We start from the raw sequence: 23,030 nt of genomic DNA on the forward strand, positions 1-23,030 counted from the left end.
GTGGCGTACGTGCAGAAACGGCTTCTTTCTCATCACTCTCCCATACAGCTTCTCCTTGTGCAAAGTGCGCTGTATGCACAGTGACCGATGCACACTGACACCATCTGCAGCAAGATGATGCTGCAGCTCTTTGGAGGTGGTCTGTGGATTGTCCTTGACTGTTCTCACCATTCTTCTTCTCTGCCTTTCTGATATTTTTCTTGGCCTGCCACTTCTGGGCTTAACAAGAACTGTCCCTGTGGTCTTCCATTCCATTACTATGTTCCTCACAGTGGAAACTGACAGGTTAAATCTCTGAGACAACGTTTTGTATCCTTCCCCTGAACAACTATGTTGAACAATCTTTGTTTTCAGATCATTTGAGAGCGGGCTGTCCATGTTCGGCGACCATCAAACTTAACTGAACTTGAATTGTTTTGTAGAAAGAAATGGTCCAAAATACCTTCATCCAGGATCCAGGAACTGATTAAAAGCTACAGGAAGCGACTAGAGGCTGTTATCTTTGCAAAAGGAGGATGTACTAAATATTAATGTCACTTTTCTGTTGAGGTGCCCATATTTTTGCACCGGTCAAATTTTGGTTTAATGCATATTGCGCATTTTCTGTTAGTACAATAAACCTCATTTCAATCCTGAAATATTACTGTGTCCATCAGTTATTAGATATATCAAACTGAAATGGCTGTTGCAAACACCAAAATATTTAGAACTAAAAATGATTAAGATTAATAGGGGTGCCCAAACTTTTTCATAGGACTGTATATATATATATATATATATATATATATATATATATATATATATATATATATATATATATCTCCTATTAATATTATAAATGTGAAAGTTTGTGAGTTTGGATGTTTGTGGGTTTGTGTGTTTGGATGCTTGTTAGTCAATCACGCAAAACCCGCTCGACCGATTTAGCTGAAAGTTTCAACAAACATAGTTAATACACCCGATTGCGCAATAGGCTACTTTTCGTCACAATAGCGCACATACGTTTGTGCCAGGACCCCCACAAAACCCAAACTCACACCACCATCTCTGCAATCTCACACACTTTGGACCATAGCAAGCCACAAAATTCATATTACCCCCTACAGCCTAGCCCCTAACCCCACACAATCACATATACATATACATATACTTTACCACTTTGCCCCTCACCTTACCGATACTCCAGGAGGCTCTCTTTAACGCTCCGGAGCAGCCATATTTGCTGACCCCCACCGCTCTGACAATCTGCGACACCGCCCACCCATGTCAATACCCCTAGGCGGTCTAATAAATGCAAAAAAAAGTTTTAAAAAAGTAAAAAAAATATTAAAAACAAAAAAAAAGGATTAAAAATTCAAATCACCCCACTTTCCCTAGAACACATATAACAGTAGTTAAAAACTGTGAAACACATACATGTTAGGTATCCCCGCGTCCAAAATCGCCCGCTCTACAAAGCTATACAAATATTTCTCCTGTTCGGTAAACGCAGTAGCGGGAAAAATGGTCAAAAGTGCCAAACCGCCGTTTTTTCACTGTTTTGATTCTGATAAAAATTTGAATAAAAAGTGATCAAAGCAATAACATTTCCCGAAAATGGTAGAACTACAAAGTACACCCGGTCCCGCAAAAAAAGACGCCCTATACATCCCCGTACGCGCACGTATAAAAAAGTTACGGCTGTCGGAATATGGCGACTTTTCAAAAAAAAAAAAAAATTTAACACAGTTTTGGATTTGTTTTTAAGGGGTCAAAATGTAAATAAAACCATATAAATTTGGTATCCCCAGGATCGTAACGAAACACAGAATACAGGGGACATGTCATTTTGGTTGCACAGTGAACGCCATAAAACCAAAGCCCGTAAGAAAGTCGCAGAAATGCATTTCCACCCCATTCTGAATTTTTTCCCTGCTTCCCAGTACATTATATAGAATAAATAATGGTGGCATCATGAAGAAAAATTTGTCCCAGGAAAAATTAAGACCTCATATGACTCTGAGCGGAGAACTAAAAATGTTATGGGGTTTAGAAGGAGGGGAGTCAAAAACGAAAATCAAAAAATGCCATCGGCGGGAAAGGGTTAACTTCAAATACTTCTGTCCCAAAGTCACTATGTAAGGTTTCTCACAACACCGTATAGCAGCTCAAATACAAAGTAACTTCAACACAAAAGTCTCACGTATTCTCTGAATTACAGCAACAATAAGATACATACTTACATTTCATATCCCATACCTTATACACAGTACGAAAACCTTACCCACGCCTGTATATACCCACTTCTACAATCACCGCAGACGAAGTCGCGGGTACCAGCTAGTATACTATATATATATACTTTATACAGATAAACATGTGACATATTGGTTTTAAATTGTAACATTTTCCAACTTTCTGACAGACTTAATGCAGAGAAATTAAATTTAACTCATAAGGTTAGATTTTGGAAGAAGAATAAATGAAAATCTTAGTACATAGACATAGGAGACCAGAGTATAAGAATTGTATTGTTATCGAATTACATACAAATCATTTAAAGGGAATTAAAACCCATTCACTTGAATGGGTTTGTAAAAGTGACCACCCGTGTCCATCTGCGGCCTGTCTGTGGGGAAACTTTTCTTTGTAGCCGGACACAAAGTCCTACATGCCCAACTTCATGTCTGGCAAAGGCTCCGTTCCCATGGAGTAATGCGCCACTCATTCTGACACGTAAAGACGTATCAGAGTGTGGCGCTTCAAAACAGATCCCATTTACTTCAATGGGTGTCGGCTTACGCGTGCTACACATTGAGATCAAAGGGAGGCTTTTGAACCCATTGATTTCAATGTGTAGCGCGTAAGCCGGCACCCATTGAAGTCAATGGGATCTGTTTTGAAGCGCCTCACTCTGACACGTAACGTGTCAGAATGAGCGGCGCGTTACTCCGTGGGAACAGAGCCTAAAAAGAAACGGTTTCCCTACAGACAGGCTGCAGGCGGACATGGGCGGTCACCTTTACAAACCCATTCAAGTGAACGGGTTTTAAAACTGTCCAGTTTTGCCAGGGCTGAAGACGGAAACCCGACGGAATGCACAAACCAGACACCGGGCGCAAGTGTGAACCGCCCCTAACATGTTCACAAAAACCTTGAAAAGCTGCAAACTACAACTCCATCACTGGGTGGTCACACATAGGGAGAAATATGATAGCTAGTATGTTAAATTGTGTTAACTTGTAATGAAACCATGCTAGAAAAGCTGCATATCTTGTGATATACATATCTGGACGTCTCCAGCAAAGAGTAGAGGTAATGGAGGATATATGAATAGAGTGGCATGGACATTTATTCTTATACTATATGTGTCTAGTCGCAAGCAGTTGAGTGTCTATTACTGTTATGACAGTATCTTTGGTAGCAAATATCAGAAATTGTAGGAACTTGCTGACAGAGAGCAGTAGAATACAATGTGTTCTACAATCTCACGTAGCGCTAAGAGGTAGATCCCAGGCACCCAAACATCTTCACCAGTGCCAGACGCAAAGTCAGATGGACTTGAGCTGAATTTAGGGCTCAAGTTATCACCACGAAAACTGGTACAAGAAATAAATGTTCCGCAAACTTAAAGGGGTTGTCTCATCACAAGGATCCTATTTATACTGCTTGTTAATGTGGATGTAAGACTTTTCCTAAATACACTGCTTCAGCAAAACTGCTTTGTTTGTCCACTATCTTACTTTATTCAATTCATTGTTGACACAGCCCTTGACTTATCTGTTCAAAAGTCAAGGGATGTATCTGCCTGCTCTCAGGGGGGAGGGAGGAGGGGTTAAGTGCTCGGGAGCGAGCCTGTGTTTCTAGCTATTCCTGTGTCTACACCACGTGACCTAGCTCCCTGCTCTCAGATAGAGGAGAGGAGCTGCTTTCATTTCTGAACTCGTTGTCTGTTCTTCCAGTTATCAGGTTAGCTCTGTATGTAACACAGTATGTAACACAGAATGGAGTTGCTCCTGCCTGTACTTCATAGTCCAACATTGTGCATATAGTGTTGTTTGAGGACCTTTGATCACATCACAGGCCCTTCAGCCGCCCCATAGGATCACGCTATGCGGTGGGCTGAGCTACACAATAATTTGGGGGCGGAGATAAATGGCAGGTTGCATGTGAAACCCCGCCCACCAAATGACGCAAGAAACCAGGAAGGAAGAAGATTTTACAGCAGTGAAGACTGGTGAGTATGCGACGTGGGAATACCTCTTTAAGTCTAACCTGAACCCACAATAAACTTGGATTGAAATCTGTTACCTTTTACAAGAAAAGAGAAAAATCTATTCATAGATCGTATAGATAGATAGCAACAAATGTGTATTTTTTTTTTTTTTGAGCCCCCCACATAGAGCTCACAATGTACATTTTTCCCTATCAGTATGTCTTTTTTTGGAATGTGGGATAGAAATCCATGCAAACACGGGGAGAACATACAAACTCCTTGCAGATGGTTTTTTGCCCATGGTGGGATTTGAACACCAGGACTCCAGTGCTGCAAGGCTGCAGTGCTAACCACTGAGCCACCGTGTGGCCCCCAGCAACAAATGTGTATTCTTGACAGTGTATTTTTACAGAGTACTGTAAAGAGTATTAAAAATATCAGTACATAAATGATACAGATATGTAGAATGATAGATAGCAGTAAATGTATTTGTCTTGTTCATGTGTTGTTCATGTGTTGCTCTTGTTTTGCAATCTGTACTAAAAATAGCAATGTGTACATAACATTGAAAGCTTTAGGTTTCTTCTTGTCTCCTCATTAATCTTGCTGTCCTAAATATACTATAAAGTGTATATAGATGCTGCCGTACCCCGAACTGTAGTAAATGAATAAATATGACTTCTTATGTTACTAAATACTTTAGAAGTCTCTACCAATAAACTGCTCCGAGCCCTTAGCAGTGTCTAACTCTAGCATCTGCAAACCATTAAAACTCGCAGCAACACTTCCCGTCTCAGATTCCTGTCCTTTTGTCTAAGTAAGTAGTCGCTGTTTTGTCTCGTTTTCGTTCAGGCTTTTGGTATTAATTGTGTTTGTTACGTGAAATTTCTAAAAATATTGCCTTCTAGGTCCAAGCAGTGTCTTTTGTCTCCTATTAACCTCTTGTTGTCAGGGGATCACATGTTTCACTGATCTGTGTTTCTAAACTCATAACATGGCAATCTGCCGAAATAATTTTCCACTGAGAATCAGGAATCTAGGAGTTCAACGTAAAGGAAAGGACTTTGCTTATTAGGATTAAAAAAGGTTAATTTCTTCTCTACGTAACAAAGATATTTATTCACTTTTAATGAGAATTTCTGTAGGTTTAGACATATGCTTTTGTAGCTATTATATGGCTGATAAACAGAGAAGTGGGTCATGTTTTCAGTTGGTGATTTGCAGGGATGAAGTGCAGTACAGTATGGTGAATGCTTTATGTTATTTTAGGAGAATGCTATTCATTAAATCTGAACAGAAATATCAGAGACTTCAGAGATCTTACACCAGTATTTAACAATGTATTTGTAAATGGCATGCTATTTTCTATCACTACATGAATAGAATATAACAGAAGAATATAGGAATGTCATCGTTTCTATTCAATGAGCACACTTCAAAGTGTTAGGAAATTAAAAACTGCAAACTTTTATTAATCTGAAAATGTTACAGCAGTATAAAGTAAAGAGCAGGGAATGCTGTGCAATGTGAACAGCAGTATACATCTCCCTCCATTTGTGCTGGACCCACAAATACAAGTGTATTATGATGTCCCACTAGGGAATGCTGTATAATGTGAACAGCAGTATACTTGTGCTGGACTGACACAGGAAGTGGCACTGAGCTTACCATCTAGCAGTATAGTGATGATTCTAATGGAGTCCTCAGTGTATGATGTCCCAATAGAGAAAGCTGTATAATGTGAACAGCAGTATACGTCTCCCTCCACTTGGGCTGAATCCATAAAGGAAGTGGCACTGAGCTTAGTTTCTTGCTATGTATTAGTATAGTGGTGACTCTGTAAGGGCTAGTTCACACGGGGTTCCGCGTGAACACATTCCGTCAGTGTAGTGAACTGGCATCCTGTTGCGTCTTTCCGCTCCAGATCAGGCCCAAATAAATGGGCCTAGTCCAGAGGGCATACCTCCCATCTTTTGAAGAACCAAAAGAGGGAGAAAATGTGCGGCAAGCGTGGCAAATTTAGCCCCGCCCACTTTTGTGTTGAGTCCGCCCATTCTCATTAATTTTTTATGTACCTGCGCAAAGCATAATCCTCTTACAGTCACCCGTAAATTATATGTCCCCCTCTATCTTTCACCCAGTTTCATATACACCCTTCATCTGCCCCCAGTTTTATGTCCCCCCTCCATCTCTGCCCCCAGTTTCATGTCCCCTCCATCTCTGCCCCCACATTCATGTCCCCCCATCTCTGCCCAGTTTCATGTCCCTCCATCTCTGTCCCCAGATTCATGTCCCCCATCTCTGCCCACAGATTCATGTCCCCCCTCCATCTCTGCCCCAGATTCATATCCCTCCATCTCTTCCCCCAGATTCATGTCCCCACATCTCTGTCCCCAGATTCATGTCCCTCCATCTCTGCCCCCAGATTCATGTCCCTCCATCTCTGCCCCCAGATTCATGTCCCCTCCATTTCTGTCCCCAGATTCATGTCTCCACATCTGTGCCCCCAGATTCATGTCCCCTCCATCTCTGCCCCCAGATTCATGTCTCCACATCTCTGCCCCCAGATTCATGTCCCTCCATCTCTGCCCCCAGTGTCATGCCGTCCTCTCCTTCATCTGCCCCCAGTTTCACGTTCCACCTCAGTGTGCACATTACACTTACCTTCTCCTCGCTCCCCCGCCGCTCTCTCCGCGCCTCCCTCTCTCTCTCGCACACAGTTGTAGACAGTCTACACAGCCAGTAGGCGGCGTGCAGCGGCGAAGCAAGGAGGTGAGCTATGACAGCTCCTTGCTTTAGCCGCATATGTGTTCAACTCAGATCTGCACTATAATACACTATAATACAGTGCCTAGGTTTTTTTTAATGTCCATCTTGTAGCATACAGTACCGGACAGTTTATATCCAGTTGATCATACTAATTGGGCAACATTACTTCTGAGTTTTAGCAACCTTCATGGCTTTCCCTTGGTTGGCCAACATACATCTAAGGCTACATTCACATTTGCGCCGGAGTCTCCATAGCAGATTCTGTCTCAATGTCAGCTTGAAATTGTCAGACAAAAAACCCCACTTAATTAATTTTAAAACTGTGAATACCTGACAGAGCCCATTTTAGTCAATGATGTCTGCCAGGCTCCGCTTGTAACTACTATTTTAGCAGTCTGTCCATTGTTCTGGCCCTCTGTTGGACCAGAGCAACAAACAGCCAATGCTAATGTGAACCTAGTGTATTGTTTTAGGTTGGGACCCCTGTGTGGCGGAAACACCTCAGAAAAAATACAGTGTTTTACGGTCACAGTAAAGCAGATGGTATTCTAGTGAATCCCATGCCCACTTTGCGGTAAAATATGCGGTGCGGCAACCTCTGAGAACTTTCTGTGCAATGCACTGCAGGAAGAACCGCAAAGTCATGCCATCTCGGCTTTTCCCACAGCGCTTTTTTGCTATAGAACACCACATGGGGCCTTAGCCTAAAGGCATTTATGACATATCTAGAACACTGACCTGCTGATTTAGATACCATTTGGATGTAATTTGTTCTATTTATGTCTATGAGCGCTTGAATTTACAGTTACAATGTTACTGTTACAGTCTGGGAGAGCATATTACAGTGAATATGCAGTCCTGTGTACAGGCAGCATGTTATAGAGCAGGAGTAGCCAGGCGCATTTATATATTGTATAGTTTAGGCTCAAGTAAATATAGCTGGCAGATTTTTCCAAACTGAAGCTCTGAAGCAAAGAATTTAGGGGTCCATTCACACGGAGGAAAATATTGAGGAATTTGGTGTGGAATTTCAGCACTGAAAAAAAGCCTCCCATTGCTAGCAGAAAGAGGAACCCATTGAAGTCAATGGGAGGCTTTTTTTCAGCACTGAATCTGAAGCGGATTCCACACCAAATTCTGCACCATTTTCGTCCGTTTGAATGCACCCTAAAGCATAACTAAACTTTGGAACAATTTTCTGGCAGTATTTGTGTCATTAATAAATATTGTAAAATTCATTATTAGCAAATGTTGGCTCCTTTCTGTGAAATCCTATATTTCTTTATTCTTTGATATGTTTGTCTATCGATAGCTGGAATCTGTTCACTTCTTTTCACTACACTAGGTATACAGTTGGGAAGGCTCTTTCCTAATGTAAGGTAGCTGAGCCCGGAGTGCTCAATGCCAATGTGGTGGTAGCACCAGTGTTACAAGATAAACACTTAATGCATGAATTTATAAGGACCTCTCTATTCATTTCAATTTTATTTGCACCTTTGTGTTTGCCTGTTTTCCTTTTAAGTTACTTTAGTGTTTGGGGTTTATTCTTAAAGCTTCCATAGTAGTTAATAGATAGAGCTGCGGATACACACCCATATTTTCACTGACTATGGTTGCAAGAGAGTGGTCAGAAAATGATGGTATATCCTATGGAAATGACATAAATGTCCTAGGTGGGACTACCCATGCAAGTTCATTCCCATTCTTGTGTCCTTCCCTGTTTTATCAACATCGAGACCTCCAATAGAGCATTTGGTTCATACAAATTTGGAACCATTTAGAAATTCAATGTTAGGTAAACGATTGTATCCGATTTTAGTAGGTCTGTTATACGGGACTTCTAAATGGATGGAGTGATATGAATGTACCCTCCATTGTATGTACCAAACATGCTTAGTCTGATCTCAGTTTTACGGCATCTTCCTACTTTTTAGCCCTAGGCTTATAGTAAAAAATATCACTTAATTCTTGAGTAATAAAAGAAGCTGCGAGCGACGTGCTCACTTTTATATGCCATATTGCTAATACATCTTTTTACTTTAGTTTTAGAAAGAAAGTGGCTGAAGTGTTTCTGTGTGCAACATGAATCGGGCATTTAGCAGAAAGAAAGGTAAGCAGTTTTGTAAATTCTAATAGCAGGTTCCTCAGTACTTGTGACCAGAAAGGTCAGAGATATAAACTGACTGATTTTATCATATTAATTATGGTGGCTATTACTTACTGCAATACATTAACTCTATTAAATACTCTATGTTGCTGAATAAGTCAAATTAATACTTTGCTACACTTAATGCTTGTAATCAATATTTCTGAGAAAATATATTTAGAGACTGATTATTATTATTATTATTATTATTATTATTATTATTATTATTATTATATTGTAGATGCCACATGAATATTCAGATTCAGTATTCAATATCTTTGCTATTGTAGAAATATAATTATAGTATGTGGTCAAGCTGAATGTTTCATCAGAATCATCATTTTATATTGTGTGCCAACATCTGCAGCTTTTCCTAGCTTCTATTAAAATATGTCTATTTGTTGTTTCATATTAATGTATTAATTATTATTTCATTACTATAATATAACTACATTTAATTGCTAATAGTGCTATTTCATATTACACGTACAAAAACATCCAGCACAATGAGACCGCTCCATTATCTGTAAGACTTAACTTTTAATTGTGGATTGGCATATCCATCTTTTTTTTCTTTTTTACATATTTCAGATTTCCAGTAAAAAATAGAAAAAACTTACCGTATATTCTCGAGTATAAGCCGAATTTTTCAGCACAGTTTTTGTGCTGAAAAAGCCCCCATCGGCTTATACTCGGGAAAGCAAAAAAATTTTTTTTTTTTTTTATTTGTTTTTATTTTTGGAGGGAGGGGGGGGGGGGGTCTATGACCAGCCGCAATATCAATGCATAGAATCTCCCATAAAATAGTGCAAAAAACACCCAAAAAAGATTATAAAAAATAAAAGTTCTAAATCACTCCTTTCCATAGAACACATAGAAAAGTAGAAAATTACTGTGAAACACATACACATTAGGTATCCCTGTGTCTGAAAGTACCTGGTCTACTTAATATAGGATATCTGCAGTGCTCCTGTTCTGTTGAGAAGAGGTTAATAGGAGCACTGCAGATACCCTATATTCAGCCAGACTGAATTCCAAGTGGGGGAAGAAAAAAACAGTCCTCAAGCTCAGGGAAGGGGCAGACAGACAACCAAAACACCCCCTCCCCTTTCCCTGCACCCAGCATCTACTGCACCCAAAAATGCCAACCATTTTAATTTTTGAAATTTTCCAGTAGCTGCTGCATTTTCCCTCCTAGGCTTATACTCGAGTCAGTAAGTTTTCCCAGTTTTCTGCATTAAAATTAGGGGCCTTGGCTTATATTCGGGTCGGCTTATACTCGAGTATGTACGGTAGTTTCTTTTACAAAAACATGTTACTCAACATAAATCTCACGAGACACCATAGAAGAAATCTCCTACACATTTCGAGACCTAAGTCCCTTACTCATGGCAGTAAAGTCCCTTACTAATGGCTATTTCATATTACTGCAAGTGGGGCGGATTTAAATATAGTCTGTGAATAAAATATGAAATTCCAATATCAGCAGGAAAAAAGACTGGTAAAGAAAACAAAATACAATATAAATAATTTAGTAAATAGTAGATTAGAAAGAACAGCTATGACAAAGAAAACCTATTTCATAGAAAGAAATCTTGAAACGATATACAATCATCAAGAGAAGCCAAGCATAAGTAATTTAAATAAGACGCCGGAGAGGTCAGAAGACAGCAGAGTCCAAAATTGGTTAAAGAAAAAAGTCATTTTTGACATAAAATTTGAACTCGGCAGCAATATTTTACCAGTGAAATTAGTTTCATCCCATCTCAGTTGCTTACACAGACTTTAAACCCTGTCACTATGGGCAACTGTGTCTTGTGATTCTCCTCTGACAGTCCAACTTGCACTGCAGTGTAGATAGTAAGGGCTCGTTCACATCTGCAACCCGGTCTCCGTTTTGCGGGTTTCCGTTTCCTGCCCGAAACTGGACAGGATACGGAAACCTGCAATTATTTTTCAAACCCATCATTTGAATGGGTTTAGAAAGTGTCCGGCCATGAGCACCCGTGAGCGTTTTGAGCTCTCCATGGCAAAACCGTTTTTTTTTAAACAGACACAAAGTCAGACATGCAGGACTTTGTGTCCGGTTAAAAAAAAAAATGGTTTTGTCGCGGAGAGCACAAAACGCTCATGGCCAGACACGGTCTGCCAGGTTTCTGTCTTCTGTCGGCTGAAGACAGAAACCTGAGAACAGACTGGGGCGTAGGTGTGAACCCAGTGTCAGGCTACGTTTAGAGTTTTTGCAGATGGAGTTTTGTGGTGCCATCCGCCACAAAAATTGCCTCCCAACTCTCCTATTCCTTTCAGCGGGAATTAGGTAAATTTGTTACTGGAAAAAATTTTTATGACTTCTCTTCAAGTGAATTCTGCCTCTCGAAGTCCATCACATCCCTTGACTTATCTAGTCATAAGTCAAGTGATGTATCTGTTGCTCTCAGGGGGGAGGGAGGAGGGGCTAAGTGCACGGAAGCGAGCCTGGAGGGGGAGGGAGTAGTTTACCATATGGGGGGAAGGGACCGCCAATACAGACTGTGCCGGCGTCTACACTCCCCGGCATCCGCCTCTCTATTACAGTGAATGCTGGGGAGTGTAGACGCCAGCACAGATGCCTGCAACATCGCTATGCTCCTGCCCTGCATGAAGCCAGCAGCGGCAGGAGCGATGCTGCTATTCCAGAGGGGGGGGTTGCGGAGGAGCGGAATAAAAGGAGCTCCTGCCGCTGCTGGCTTCATGCAGGGCAGGAGCATAGCGATGTTGCAGGCATCTGTGCCGGCGTCTACACTCACTGGCATCCGCCTCTCTATTACAGCGGATGCCGGGTCTGTATTCACATATGCAAAGCCAGCGGTGAGATGCCGCTGACCCTGCGTTCACGCTTATAGATGGTGAGACCAGTCTAGCCTTCACAATGCGAATACAGAGGCATCCGCCTCTCTCTATTACAGCGGATGCCGGGTCTGTATTCGCATTGTGAAGGCTAGACTGGTCTATGAGCGTGCACGCAGGGCCAGCGGCATAGAAGCGATGTCATCTCGCCTCTGGCTTTGCATATGTAACCCCGCCCACCAATGACACAACAAAGCAGGAAGACAGAAGATTTTACAGCAACGAAGACTGGTGAATATGCGACATGGGAATACCCCTTTAATGATATTGACTGCCATGCTGAATGCTCTTTCTGACAGTATACTGGAGGTTTCACAGGACAGTACAACTATGGCAAGCTGGGACACTTCCTGCCACTGGTTCAGTCTGCTGACTGAGAAGCCCATGGGCTCAGGGCTTTGGGTTTTTCAGTTCCTATGCGGGTACTTCAGCTCCTAAGTGGATTCCATATTTACAGTACTAACATCTGCCATACTATTGCAGCGGTTCTTGGCAAGCTGTTAACAGAGGAGAAGAAAGAGGGCATTTTTACTGAAGAGAATACATTTTATTACCACTTTTCGCAACTAAATTTCTGGTGTGTGCAACTAAATTGTTACACACACTGAATTGAGAATTCATGGCAGTAAAATGGCGTGTTACAGCAGTAAATACATCAATTTTGGCCATCAAGGGATGCAAATACATTTGTATAATGCATTTTACTAAACTGTTGCACCTCATAAGTATAAATTATGGTGGAATATAATTGTTAGTTTGTCACATACAATACACTAATTTACCATAGAATTTCTTAATTAAACACAGAAATACACTATAATTATTAATTTGTCATTTCACTGTAGAATGAATTACATCACTGTTGGATGATCCTTCAAATATTGCTGTACTCAAATTGGTAGAGAATAAAAAAATTAATTATAAGATATGAGAAAGAAATGCCCCTTAAAAAATGAAATGTCTAATTTCTGTGAATTATTTATATATATATATATATATATATATATATATATATATATATATATATATAAGAATGACAGGTAGGTTGGTAGTGGGACCTGTCATTCCACCCCCCCTCCAGTCCACACTTTGGGGATGTTCCGGCAGTGACTCAGCTGCAGAGAGTCTGCTCATCAAGGGAGCTTAAGAAGCCATCTCCAGCAGCAGACTGTGAGCAGAGCTTGGCTGGAGACCCAATATAGAGGTCATATTTTTGGAGCTGTGTCCTGAATGATTCTACTGGCTTTTGATTTCTGTTATTCTAGGTGAGGTAACCTATTCTATGTTTAGTTAGAGACTAGCCGGCAGGTATTTATTTTTGTATTGTTTCCTTTTGTTGCTGCACTACCTTTATGAGTGAAAATAAACTCTACCTTTGTTTTGGACTAAAGAAACTGGACTTTTGTGTCTATGCCACCCCACCTAGCAACCCCACACCCTGACAATTGGTGGAGGACGCAGACATACAGCGGTTTCTAGGGGAAACGACACGTCCACTCTTTGCTGGAGAAGTTTTTTTCTTTAGGTCCTGGGTAAAGGCTGCTGCGCTATACAAACCCGGACAATGGAGGAGATACTGAAGCATCTCGTGCAGTCCAATGTGCAGCAACAGGAGACCAACCGTTTGCTGTTAGAGCAGATTATGCTCCTTAAAGAGACTGGTGTCACTGGCCTGTAGAGACCTGTGGAGCACAGAGATGAGAAGTGGGCTGTGCAAAAAGCTTTGCAAAAGATGATGCCAGATGATGACGTGGAAGCCTTGCTGACTGTGTTTGAGAGAGTGGCTGAACGGGAGAAACTGCCAGCTGGGACGCCATATAATGAGCATGTTGTTGTTGTTAATGATCCGCCTGCTCCGGTGTTTGGGCAGCTATCAAGCTGGCATGTCGCTTTACTTGTTCCTCGCACTGTGCCCGTGATTGTTCTGGTGTCTCAGCAGCTTACTGGGAAGCCATATAATGAGCGTGTTGTTGGCGTTGATGATCCGCATGCTCTGGCATTTCCACAGCTCTCAAGCTGGCCTGCCACTGAACTTGTTCCTTGCACCGTGCCTGTGATTGTTCCAGCATCTCAGCAGCTTGCTTTGACACCATATAATGAGCATGTTGTTGGCGTAGATGATCCGCCTGCTCTGAAGTTTTGGCAGCTGTGAAGCCGGCATGTCATTGAACTCATTCCTTGTGCTATGCCCGTGATTGTTCCGATGTCTCAGCAGCTTGCTGGGAATCCATATAATGAGCGTGTTGTTGGCATTGATGATCCGCATGCTCCGGTGTTTTGGCAGCTCTCAATCTGGCCTGCCACTGAACTTGTTCCTCGCCCGGTGCCTGTGATTTTTCCTGCCTCTCAGCAGCTCGCTGGGACGCCATATAATGTGTGTTGTTGGCGTCGATGATCCCCCTCAGCTCCGCTTGAGGAGAACTGTGTGACTTCTGGCTACTTTCATAGTTTTCGTTGTTTTAACAAATTAGATTTTCTTTTTCCCGGATGTTTAAAATTGGCAAACTGCCAATTAGGATTAAAGGTGTTTTCTCATGTCAGTGTGTCAGCATGTTGCCTGGAGCATATCAGATAATATGCAAATCCTTGGACACAATTCACTGAGGGTTAGCTGTATGTTTACACATAGAGATAACATACGGTTTTATCAGAACCGGAGATAAGCTGCTGCAAGAACTGTTTAATATAGTATGTGAACATCAATTCATAACAGTCATGAAGCCATGTCATTTACGGAATAGAAAGGAGCCTATGTGTTAATCGAGGTTACAATCTATCTATGTGCCAAATTTCAGTCAAATCCGTTCAGCCATTTTTGCGTGATTGACTAATAAATATCCAAACATCCACATTTATAATATTAGTAAGAAGGATAGGATATATTTATTGTGGGGAAGTTAGCTTGGTAGAAGCAGTGTTGCGGACCCAAACATTCCAGTTTTTAGAAAAAAAAACAAAAACTGGAAAATAAATAACCTCTCTGTATTTTTCGTGCGGAAAGCACACCGACCCCATTATAGTTTTAGGGTCTGCTGGTTTCCTAAGGTAACCACTTTTTATGCAGATTAAGTTTCAGTTCAGGAGTCCTGAAAATGGAAAGCCATGTGCAGATTTGAGCTGGGCCTTACTCCTATATCTCTTTCATTGAAATGTATCTATTAATTAAATATACTTAACTTCCAATATTTACTGTATTCTGGGATTTTCACTCTCTCTGCTGACTGAGTTCCTATTCTCTCCTTTCTCCTACATCTAGGAGATTATGGTGATTATGGTGATGCCCACCTGGTGCCCCAGGTCACGTCATCCTCCTTCTTTCTCTTCCATATGACATTAGGCATTTTAAGTGTTTTTTTTTTTTTTTTTTTTTTAAAGTGACAAAAGTTTCAGCTGAATATACAACTTTAGAAAATTTCAGATTGGATCACTTATCAATAGTGGTAACTATAATCTGACATTTATGCATATAGAAACTCTAGCTCTAGACTGCCCATTGACTATATACATTGGGGCAGTGCATGCTTAACTCTGCAAGGATGTATGTATAGCCAAATCAGCCTACATTTTGGCTCAACACAACCCTATTTTTATTGAATAAGATGACCAGCCTCTTAAAAAATATTACTTCAGGATATTCTATTACAAGATATCTATCTTCTAGTGCTTAAATTAGAATGATACCATCTCCGACTTTAGCTTTAAACTATCATTTATTTTATTATATCATTATATATTTATCAATTGAATAGATGCATATTTACTTTCTTTGAAATGTAATCACAATTTTTTTTTTATTGAAATACAGCAGTTTTTTATGTTTCTGTCTGACAAGGGCTGTCAGCCTTTTATGAAAGCGTCAGAGTAGAAGTCAGAACTGGAGTTAGAGTCGGGGTGTAGAGATAAAAAAAAAAAGGCTTAGCCAGGTCAATTGCTCAATTCTGATGCTTTTGAATAAGTTGTGGGTTAAATGCAGATGTTCGCATCCCTGTAACTACTTTACTTAACTTCTTTTTGTTTGTGTTAACTGGAATTATTTCTAGCAAAAATGGAGGTTTGCTTCCAGGCAGAGGATTCTTTATGTATCCACAACTTAAACATGGCGGACCAGTGAAGTGGCCGTAAAAAAATTTGATCCAGACAACCCCTTTAACCCCTTCCCGACATCCACCGTAATAGTACAGCGCTGCCGTGAAGGAACGTGTGTGCGCACCATGCCCTGTGAGTGTCAGCCGTAACATACATGACCACCGCAAACAAAGGGTTTCACGCTTTTCCTACCCCCCAGCATCCCCCGCGGCGAGATTGGGGGGTGCCAGTATATCTACTATGCAGCCTGGGGTCTGGCCAGTGACCCCAGGCTGCCCTGAGCCCCCATTACCTGGTTGATCCTGCAGGTCTTCTGGAAGTGAGGCTGTATGTATGCACAGCTCACTTCCTGTTAAAGGGGGTGTCCCACGTCGCATACTCACCAGTCTTCGTTTCTATAAAATCTTCTGTCTTCCGGCTTTGTTGCACCATTGGTGGGCGGGGTCACATATGCAAAGCCAAGCGGCGAGATGCCGCTGGCCCTGCGTGCGCGCTCATAGACGAGTCTAACCTTCACAATGCGAATACAGACCCGACATCCGCCTCTCTCTATTACAGCGGATACCGGGTCTGTATTCGCATTGTGAAGGCTAGACTGGTCTATGAGCGTGCACGCAGGGCCAGCTTGGCTTTGCATATGTGAATACAAACCCGGCATCCGCTGTAATAGAGATGCACAGACGCTGGCACAGATGCCAGCAACATCGCTATGCTTCTGCCCTGCATGAAGCCAGCAGCGGCAGAAGCGGTGCTGTTATTCCGCTCCTCCGCCCCCGGAATAGCAGCATCGCTCCTGCTGCTGCTGGCTTCATGCAGGGCAGAAGCATAGCGATGTTGCTGGCATCTGTGCTGGCGTCTCTATTACAGCGGATGCCGGGTCTGTATTGGCGGCCCCTTCCCCCCAAAGGGTAAACTACCCCCCCCCTCCAGGCTCGCTCCCGTGCACTTAGCCCCTCCTCCCTCCCCCCTCAGAGCAGCAGATACATCACTTGACTTATGACCAGATAGGTCAAGGGATGTGTCCCAAAAAATTGTAATAAAGTAAGATAGTGGACAAACAAAGCAGTTTTGCTGAAGCAATGTATTTAGGAAAAGTCTTACATCCACATTAGCAAACAGTATAGATAGGATCCTTGTGATGGGACAACCCCTTTAAACACTGTGATACACATGCATGCTGTGTCTCACAGTGCATAATACAGGATTAGTGATGAAATCATCCCTGATCCAAGTGTCCCAAAGGGACTCATGAAAAAGTTTTAAAAAAAAAGTGGAAAAAAAAAAATGTTTTAAAACAATTAATAAAGTTATAAAGCCCCCAAAATTCCCTTTTTTTCTATGGAAAATGAATTATATAAAAAAAACCTAAAAATTTATAAAAACAATGCATATTTCGTGTCTGTAACAATCTGTACAATAAAACTGAAACAATATTTAATCCACACGGTGGACGACGGGAGAAAAAAAACGGAATAAACCCGTCGGAAGTAGCGATTTTTTTGCCATCTCATCTTACAAAATATGCTATAAAAAGTGATCAAAAAGTCATATGTATCCCACAACAGTACCTATAAAAAGCACAGGTAGTCCCGCAAAAAATAAGCCCCAAACCAACACTGTCAACCGAAAAATAAAAATGTTACGCCTCTCAGAAGATGGCAATGCAAAAAACATTGATTTATGTCCCCAAATGTGTTTTTGTTCTGCAGAATTATTATCACAAAAAAAAATAATATATATATATATATATATATATATATATAAATGAGGTATCACCGTAATCGTACCGACCCGCAGAATAAAGGTCACATGTTACTTATACTGTACGCTGCATGGCGAAAAATTTAAAAGCACTAAAACACTATGCCAGAATTGATTGATTTATTTTTTTTTTAAATCCAGCAAAAAAAGTTAATAAAATGTATTCAATAAGTTGTAGGCACCCAAAAATCAAGCTCTTATATGGCCACGTCACCAAAAAATAAAGAAAATATACCATCTATTAATGTGAAAACAAAAAAACCAAAATCGCCAAATTATTAGAACACAACTGGCTGCGGCAGGAAGGAAATGTATAAGCTGTGCGAGCGAATATCAGGGGACACCCCAGATTTACAGTTTATGAGGGAAAAGACACCAGAAGTGAGCCCCAAAGTGACCCCCAGAGTGACTCCCCCAATCATAGGAGCTACTGGGACATAGTAGGCAATTTGGTGTTTGCAATGTACTCCGCACAGCTTATATATTCACTCTTCACCATCCGCTGTGCAGTCACATCTGTGATATTAATACTCACTACGCCCACTGATTTCTTTGAGGGGTGCAGTTTTCAAAATGAGGTCATTCTTTTAGGGAATCCACTTTTCTGGTACCTTACAGACTCTACAAACATGACATGGCGTTGAGATACCAAACATCTGAATCTGTACTCCAAAATCCGCATAGCGCTCCTTCCCTTCTGCACCCTGCTATGTGCCCAAACTGCAGTTTATTTATTTATTTATTTTTATGTAGATTGTGAGCCCCACATAGGGCTCACAATGTACATTTTTCCCTATCAGCATGTCTTTGGAATATGGGCTGGAAATCCATGCAAACACAGGGAGAACATACAAACTCATTGCAGATGGTTTTTTACCCTTGGCGGGATTTGAACACCAGGACTCCAGTGCTGCAAGGCTGCAGTGCTAACCACTGGGCCACCGTGTGGCCCCTCAAACTGCAGTGTATGACACATGTATGACACTGGTGTAGCCAGGATAAAGTACATAATGTCATATGTGGGTATATACTGATATTAGGGCCCAGCCGGACACAGAAGGGAAGAAGGGTTATTTGGTTTTTGGAGCACAGACTCAAACCATTTGGTTTTTGGATGCCATGACACTTTGGCAGAGACCCTAAAATTGCCCTTACAAAATGGGGTCACTTCTTGGGGAATTTCAGTTTACTGTCACCTCTAGCTCTCTGCAAAAACAACATGGCGCCCAGAAAGTCCCTCTAAATTTGTACCCCAAAAGCTAAAAAGCGCAGTGCTCCTTCCCTTCTGAGCCCTGCTGTGCGCCCAAACAGCAGTTTACACCCACAATGTTTTACCCCTTGGGATGTCCCACTTAATAGTTTTAGGAGTTCAGGTCTCTGCAAATTCAAAGTGGGTGGCAACGTATTGGGCACCGAAATGGCATATTTCTTTAAAAATGTCAATTTTTGGGAAGAATTTTTCGTCTCAAATCATAATACCCCTTGATACATTCCTTGATGCGTGTAGTTTCTAAAATAGGGGTCACTTTTGAGGGGTTTCCATTGTATTGATACCTTAGGCTTTCCGCAAATGCGACATGGCACCAGAAAACTATTCCAGCAAAATCTTCCCTACAAAACCCAAATAGCACATATCAGTTTTGAAAAAAGAGGCCTGGCCCTTAATGCACTTTTGGGCTGTGTCTCTAAGGAGTTAAAGAGTTTAACCTTTTTTTCTAATATTGACAGACTGTCCTTATGATAGGCGATCAATATTACATCTGCAGGGGTCTGACAGCCAATAACAATTTCATGAGCCATGTTACTCACTTGCCATACATAGTATAGCAATGGATTTAGATTCAGTGGTGCACATTGTATAGCAGGTGAGCAGCATGGCATTATTCTTACCTGTAGCATTGTCTTGAACACAGGACTCAGAGTGGTTTGCAGTAAGCCAGCTTTGTGGGAATAGAGGATGCCCCTTGAACAACCTTTTTGTTGAATAAACTCTTACTATTCTGTCAAACCTTGTTGAAATGAACAAATGCCTACTTGAATGTGTTCAGACAACAACAGGGGGACCCCTGTGATGGGTAAATATGCTTCCCGTGCCAGGGTTGCTGAGCCCTAGTATAGAATATTTGTTTTCTTTACTCTCAATTTATCAATGAGTGAATTGGTTTGCAGTAGAGATGAGTGAGTAGTATTTGATTGAGTAGGTATTCAAATGAATACTATGGTATTCGAAGTACTCGTACTCGATGGAATACTACTCCTATTCGCATTAAAGATTCGATTCAGAACCAGCGTTGATAAGCCGAATGCTATACAGTGTATAGTGAGTCTAAGATCGGACTACAGCAGTCTTCATTGTGGTCTGATCTTAGACGCCGCCTCATCACAGACGAGCCCCTGGCAGAACCAACGTTGATTGGCTGAATGCTGTACACTGTATAGCATTTGGCCAATCAACGCTGGTCAATGCATTCCTATGAGAAAAAGTCAGCTCCCGCATAACTGCAAGCTGCCAGCTCTCCCGACCAGCAAAGATGAGCATGCTGCAGAACCAGCGTTGATTGGCCGAATGCTATACAGTGTATAGCGTTCAGCCAATCAATGCTGGTTCTGCAGGATGAGTATGGGAGGACCCCCCCGAACGGAATATCAGCGCAACTGCAAGCGCTGGACAGTTGCGCACGGACCCCATAGACTATAATGGTGTCTGTGTGCTTGCCGTGAACTGCCTGCACAAATCATTTGTGCGGGCAGTGCGCTGCAAGCACACGGACCTCGTTATAGTCTATGGGGTCTGTGCGCTTTAACTGCACAGCATTCCTCCTCAACACTCCTCAACTACTCTTTGCTCCTCCTAAACACTCTCCTCCTGCTACTCGTGGACATGGTGACTCTCCTTTAGTCGAATAGTGGTTTCCCCTGAAACAAGCATTTTTTGCCATAGACTATAATGGGATTCAATATTCGATCGAGTAGTCGAATATTGAGGCTCTACTCAAAACGAATATCGAATTTCGAACATTTCACTACTCACTCATCTCTAGTTTGCAGCAAGCATGGCTCATTAGAAATTTTCTAAAGAATTCAGATTAGGCTGAACCTAACATTATGGGTATTTGCTACCCATGAACCACTACTGGGTCAGAGGTTAGCACTGGTGCCAAGTGCTGGAGTCCTATGTTTGCAAGGAGTTTGTATGTTTTCCCCATGTTTGTGTGGGTTTCCTCCAACAATCCAAAGACATAGTGGAAGGGAATTTAGATTGTGAGACTTACTTAGGACAATGACAGATAATATCTTTAAAGCGCTGTGGAATATGATGGTCCTATACAAGTAAACAAAATAAATAGTGGAGGCCCTGGGGATGTACATAAAGTCATACGCCCCTCTCCTGTGCGCCCCACCCTCTACGCCAAAAATGCTCTACTTTTGGCAACTTAACAACCTGATTAAAAGCTGTAGTGAAGCCCTGTTGTTTCTTTTTATAAAGTACTGTACATGTCTTCAGGTTCTCTGCTTAATGAGAGACATGGTCTATATTGGCTTTTACGCGGAACAGCTCTTTGTTGCAGACTTCATTGATTTCCTTTGAAACAGCATTCCAGTCTACCTTAGTAATTCCTTTCAATCAATGAATAACTCTCATTATTTATGTATTACCGACATGCATTTTAATTGGGTTATCTAGTGTAATTAATGAATTCATTTTCCTATTAAAACTGTTTCACTTATCATGGCTCTTTCATAAAGGAACTTCAATATTACTTTTAGATTTTGACTAAATATTAGTTTAGACACAGAGTTTCTTTGCTTGGTAATATTATTCTGGCTATAATCTTGTAAAGCATGCACAATGTGTTTGGAACAAACTGGAAGTGTTCTAAGAGTCTCAATATAATAAAATATAACATGTCTAAACAAAGACTTATCTCAGGCTCACCAGAAGAAGTAAAAAGAACTTGAAGAAGTAATATTTGGTAAAGTGAGAGTAAATAACTCCTAGTATCTCTAGAGTTCCATATTGATTTTGGCTGGGAGTCCTGTTGCATGAGCAGAGAATGCTGGCTCACCTTGTGATTACTTCACTAATATTAGTGAATGGTGTTGCATTGCAATCCCGAGGGTACTGTGACTGCGATTTCAAGTAGAAAAAAGTCAAGCAATGTTTGTCTCTTTAATTCAGTCACTAATGTTAATGAATAATGTGACCCTGCCGTACCCATTGTATAGCCTAGAGGAAAGGCTGATCTGCCTTAGGCCCCACTTTGCCGAAACGCAGCTTTTTTGTTGCAGATTTTGCTGCATTTTTTTGAGCCAAAGCCAAAAATGGTCACAAAAGGAATGTGAATTATATAGGAAGATCTTATACTTCTACCTTCTGTTCAATCCACTTCTGGATTGGGCTCAAAAAAACGCAGCAAAATTTTCAACAAAACAAACTGTGTTTCCACAACACATGGCCTCAGCTTTAAGCATAGTTTCATGCAAAGCATTATTTGGGAAACACTGCAGTTTTGCAACAGATTTCATGCAGTTTTTTTTTAGATACCCTTAAGGCTGGGGCTAACGGGGCAAACATGATAATCGGAAACATGTTCCACTACAAGCAAAATTACAGGTGTTTTTTGGTGTTTTTTCTGCAGGCCCCCTGTATTTTTCAGCCTTTGCCTTCCAAGTGTTGAAAGTAGTGGGTCCTGGTTTTAGTTGTAGATCACAGTAGGGTAGCAGCCGATGAATTCTTTCCTACTAACCTTTTATCATTACTTCCCGTATGGCAGTGACCTTAAAGTTTCCCTGATATTTAGTAATTACTAACCTATCTCCTGGCTTTAGAATGAAATCATCCAAAATACAGCCAGTCACAGTTGCAAGAAATAGTAAATGAACTGTTTGGAATGACCTGGCTTTCTGCATTGATACTAATAAAATGTGGTCTGATTGAGGGTAATGACAATTATAGACAGTCAGTGCAGAACATACACCATAATGTCAGTAATAAGGACATTTTATATTGCAGATGTAATCCAACTACCAATCCCTAAGTGCAGTGGCGGATCCAGGGTTTGCGGGGCCCTGGGCAATTGACTTTGGCGGGGCCCTACTTACTGGGGGTCTTGCACTTCTAACCTGTACTTCCCAACTGTTGAAGACTAGAAAGAGGGAACAAAACGTGCGGCGCGCTGCGCGCGT

At 41.3% G+C, this 23,030-nt stretch overlaps 1 protein-coding gene across 3 annotated transcripts in view; it reads left to right on the top strand.

The window, feature by feature from the left end:
* Nucleotides 1-23,030, top strand: part of GULP1 (GULP PTB domain containing engulfment adaptor 1) — a 421,329-nt gene that overhangs the window by 204,538 nt on the left and 193,761 nt on the right. For all 3 annotated transcript variants that reach the window (XM_075284853.1, XM_075284855.1, XM_075284854.1), the window contains one exon: nucleotides 9,008-9,074. In XM_075284853.1, the coding sequence (XP_075140954.1) occupies nucleotides 9,047-9,074 (28 nt within the window). In that variant the 5' untranslated portion in view covers nucleotides 9,008-9,046. The remainder of the gene's footprint in view (nucleotides 1-9,007; nucleotides 9,075-23,030) is intronic.

This window comes from Leptodactylus fuscus, chromosome 8, assembly GCF_031893055.1.
Source record: "Leptodactylus fuscus isolate aLepFus1 chromosome 8, aLepFus1.hap2, whole genome shotgun sequence".
Lineage (NCBI taxonomy): Eukaryota > Metazoa > Chordata > Amphibia > Anura > Leptodactylidae > Leptodactylus > Leptodactylus fuscus.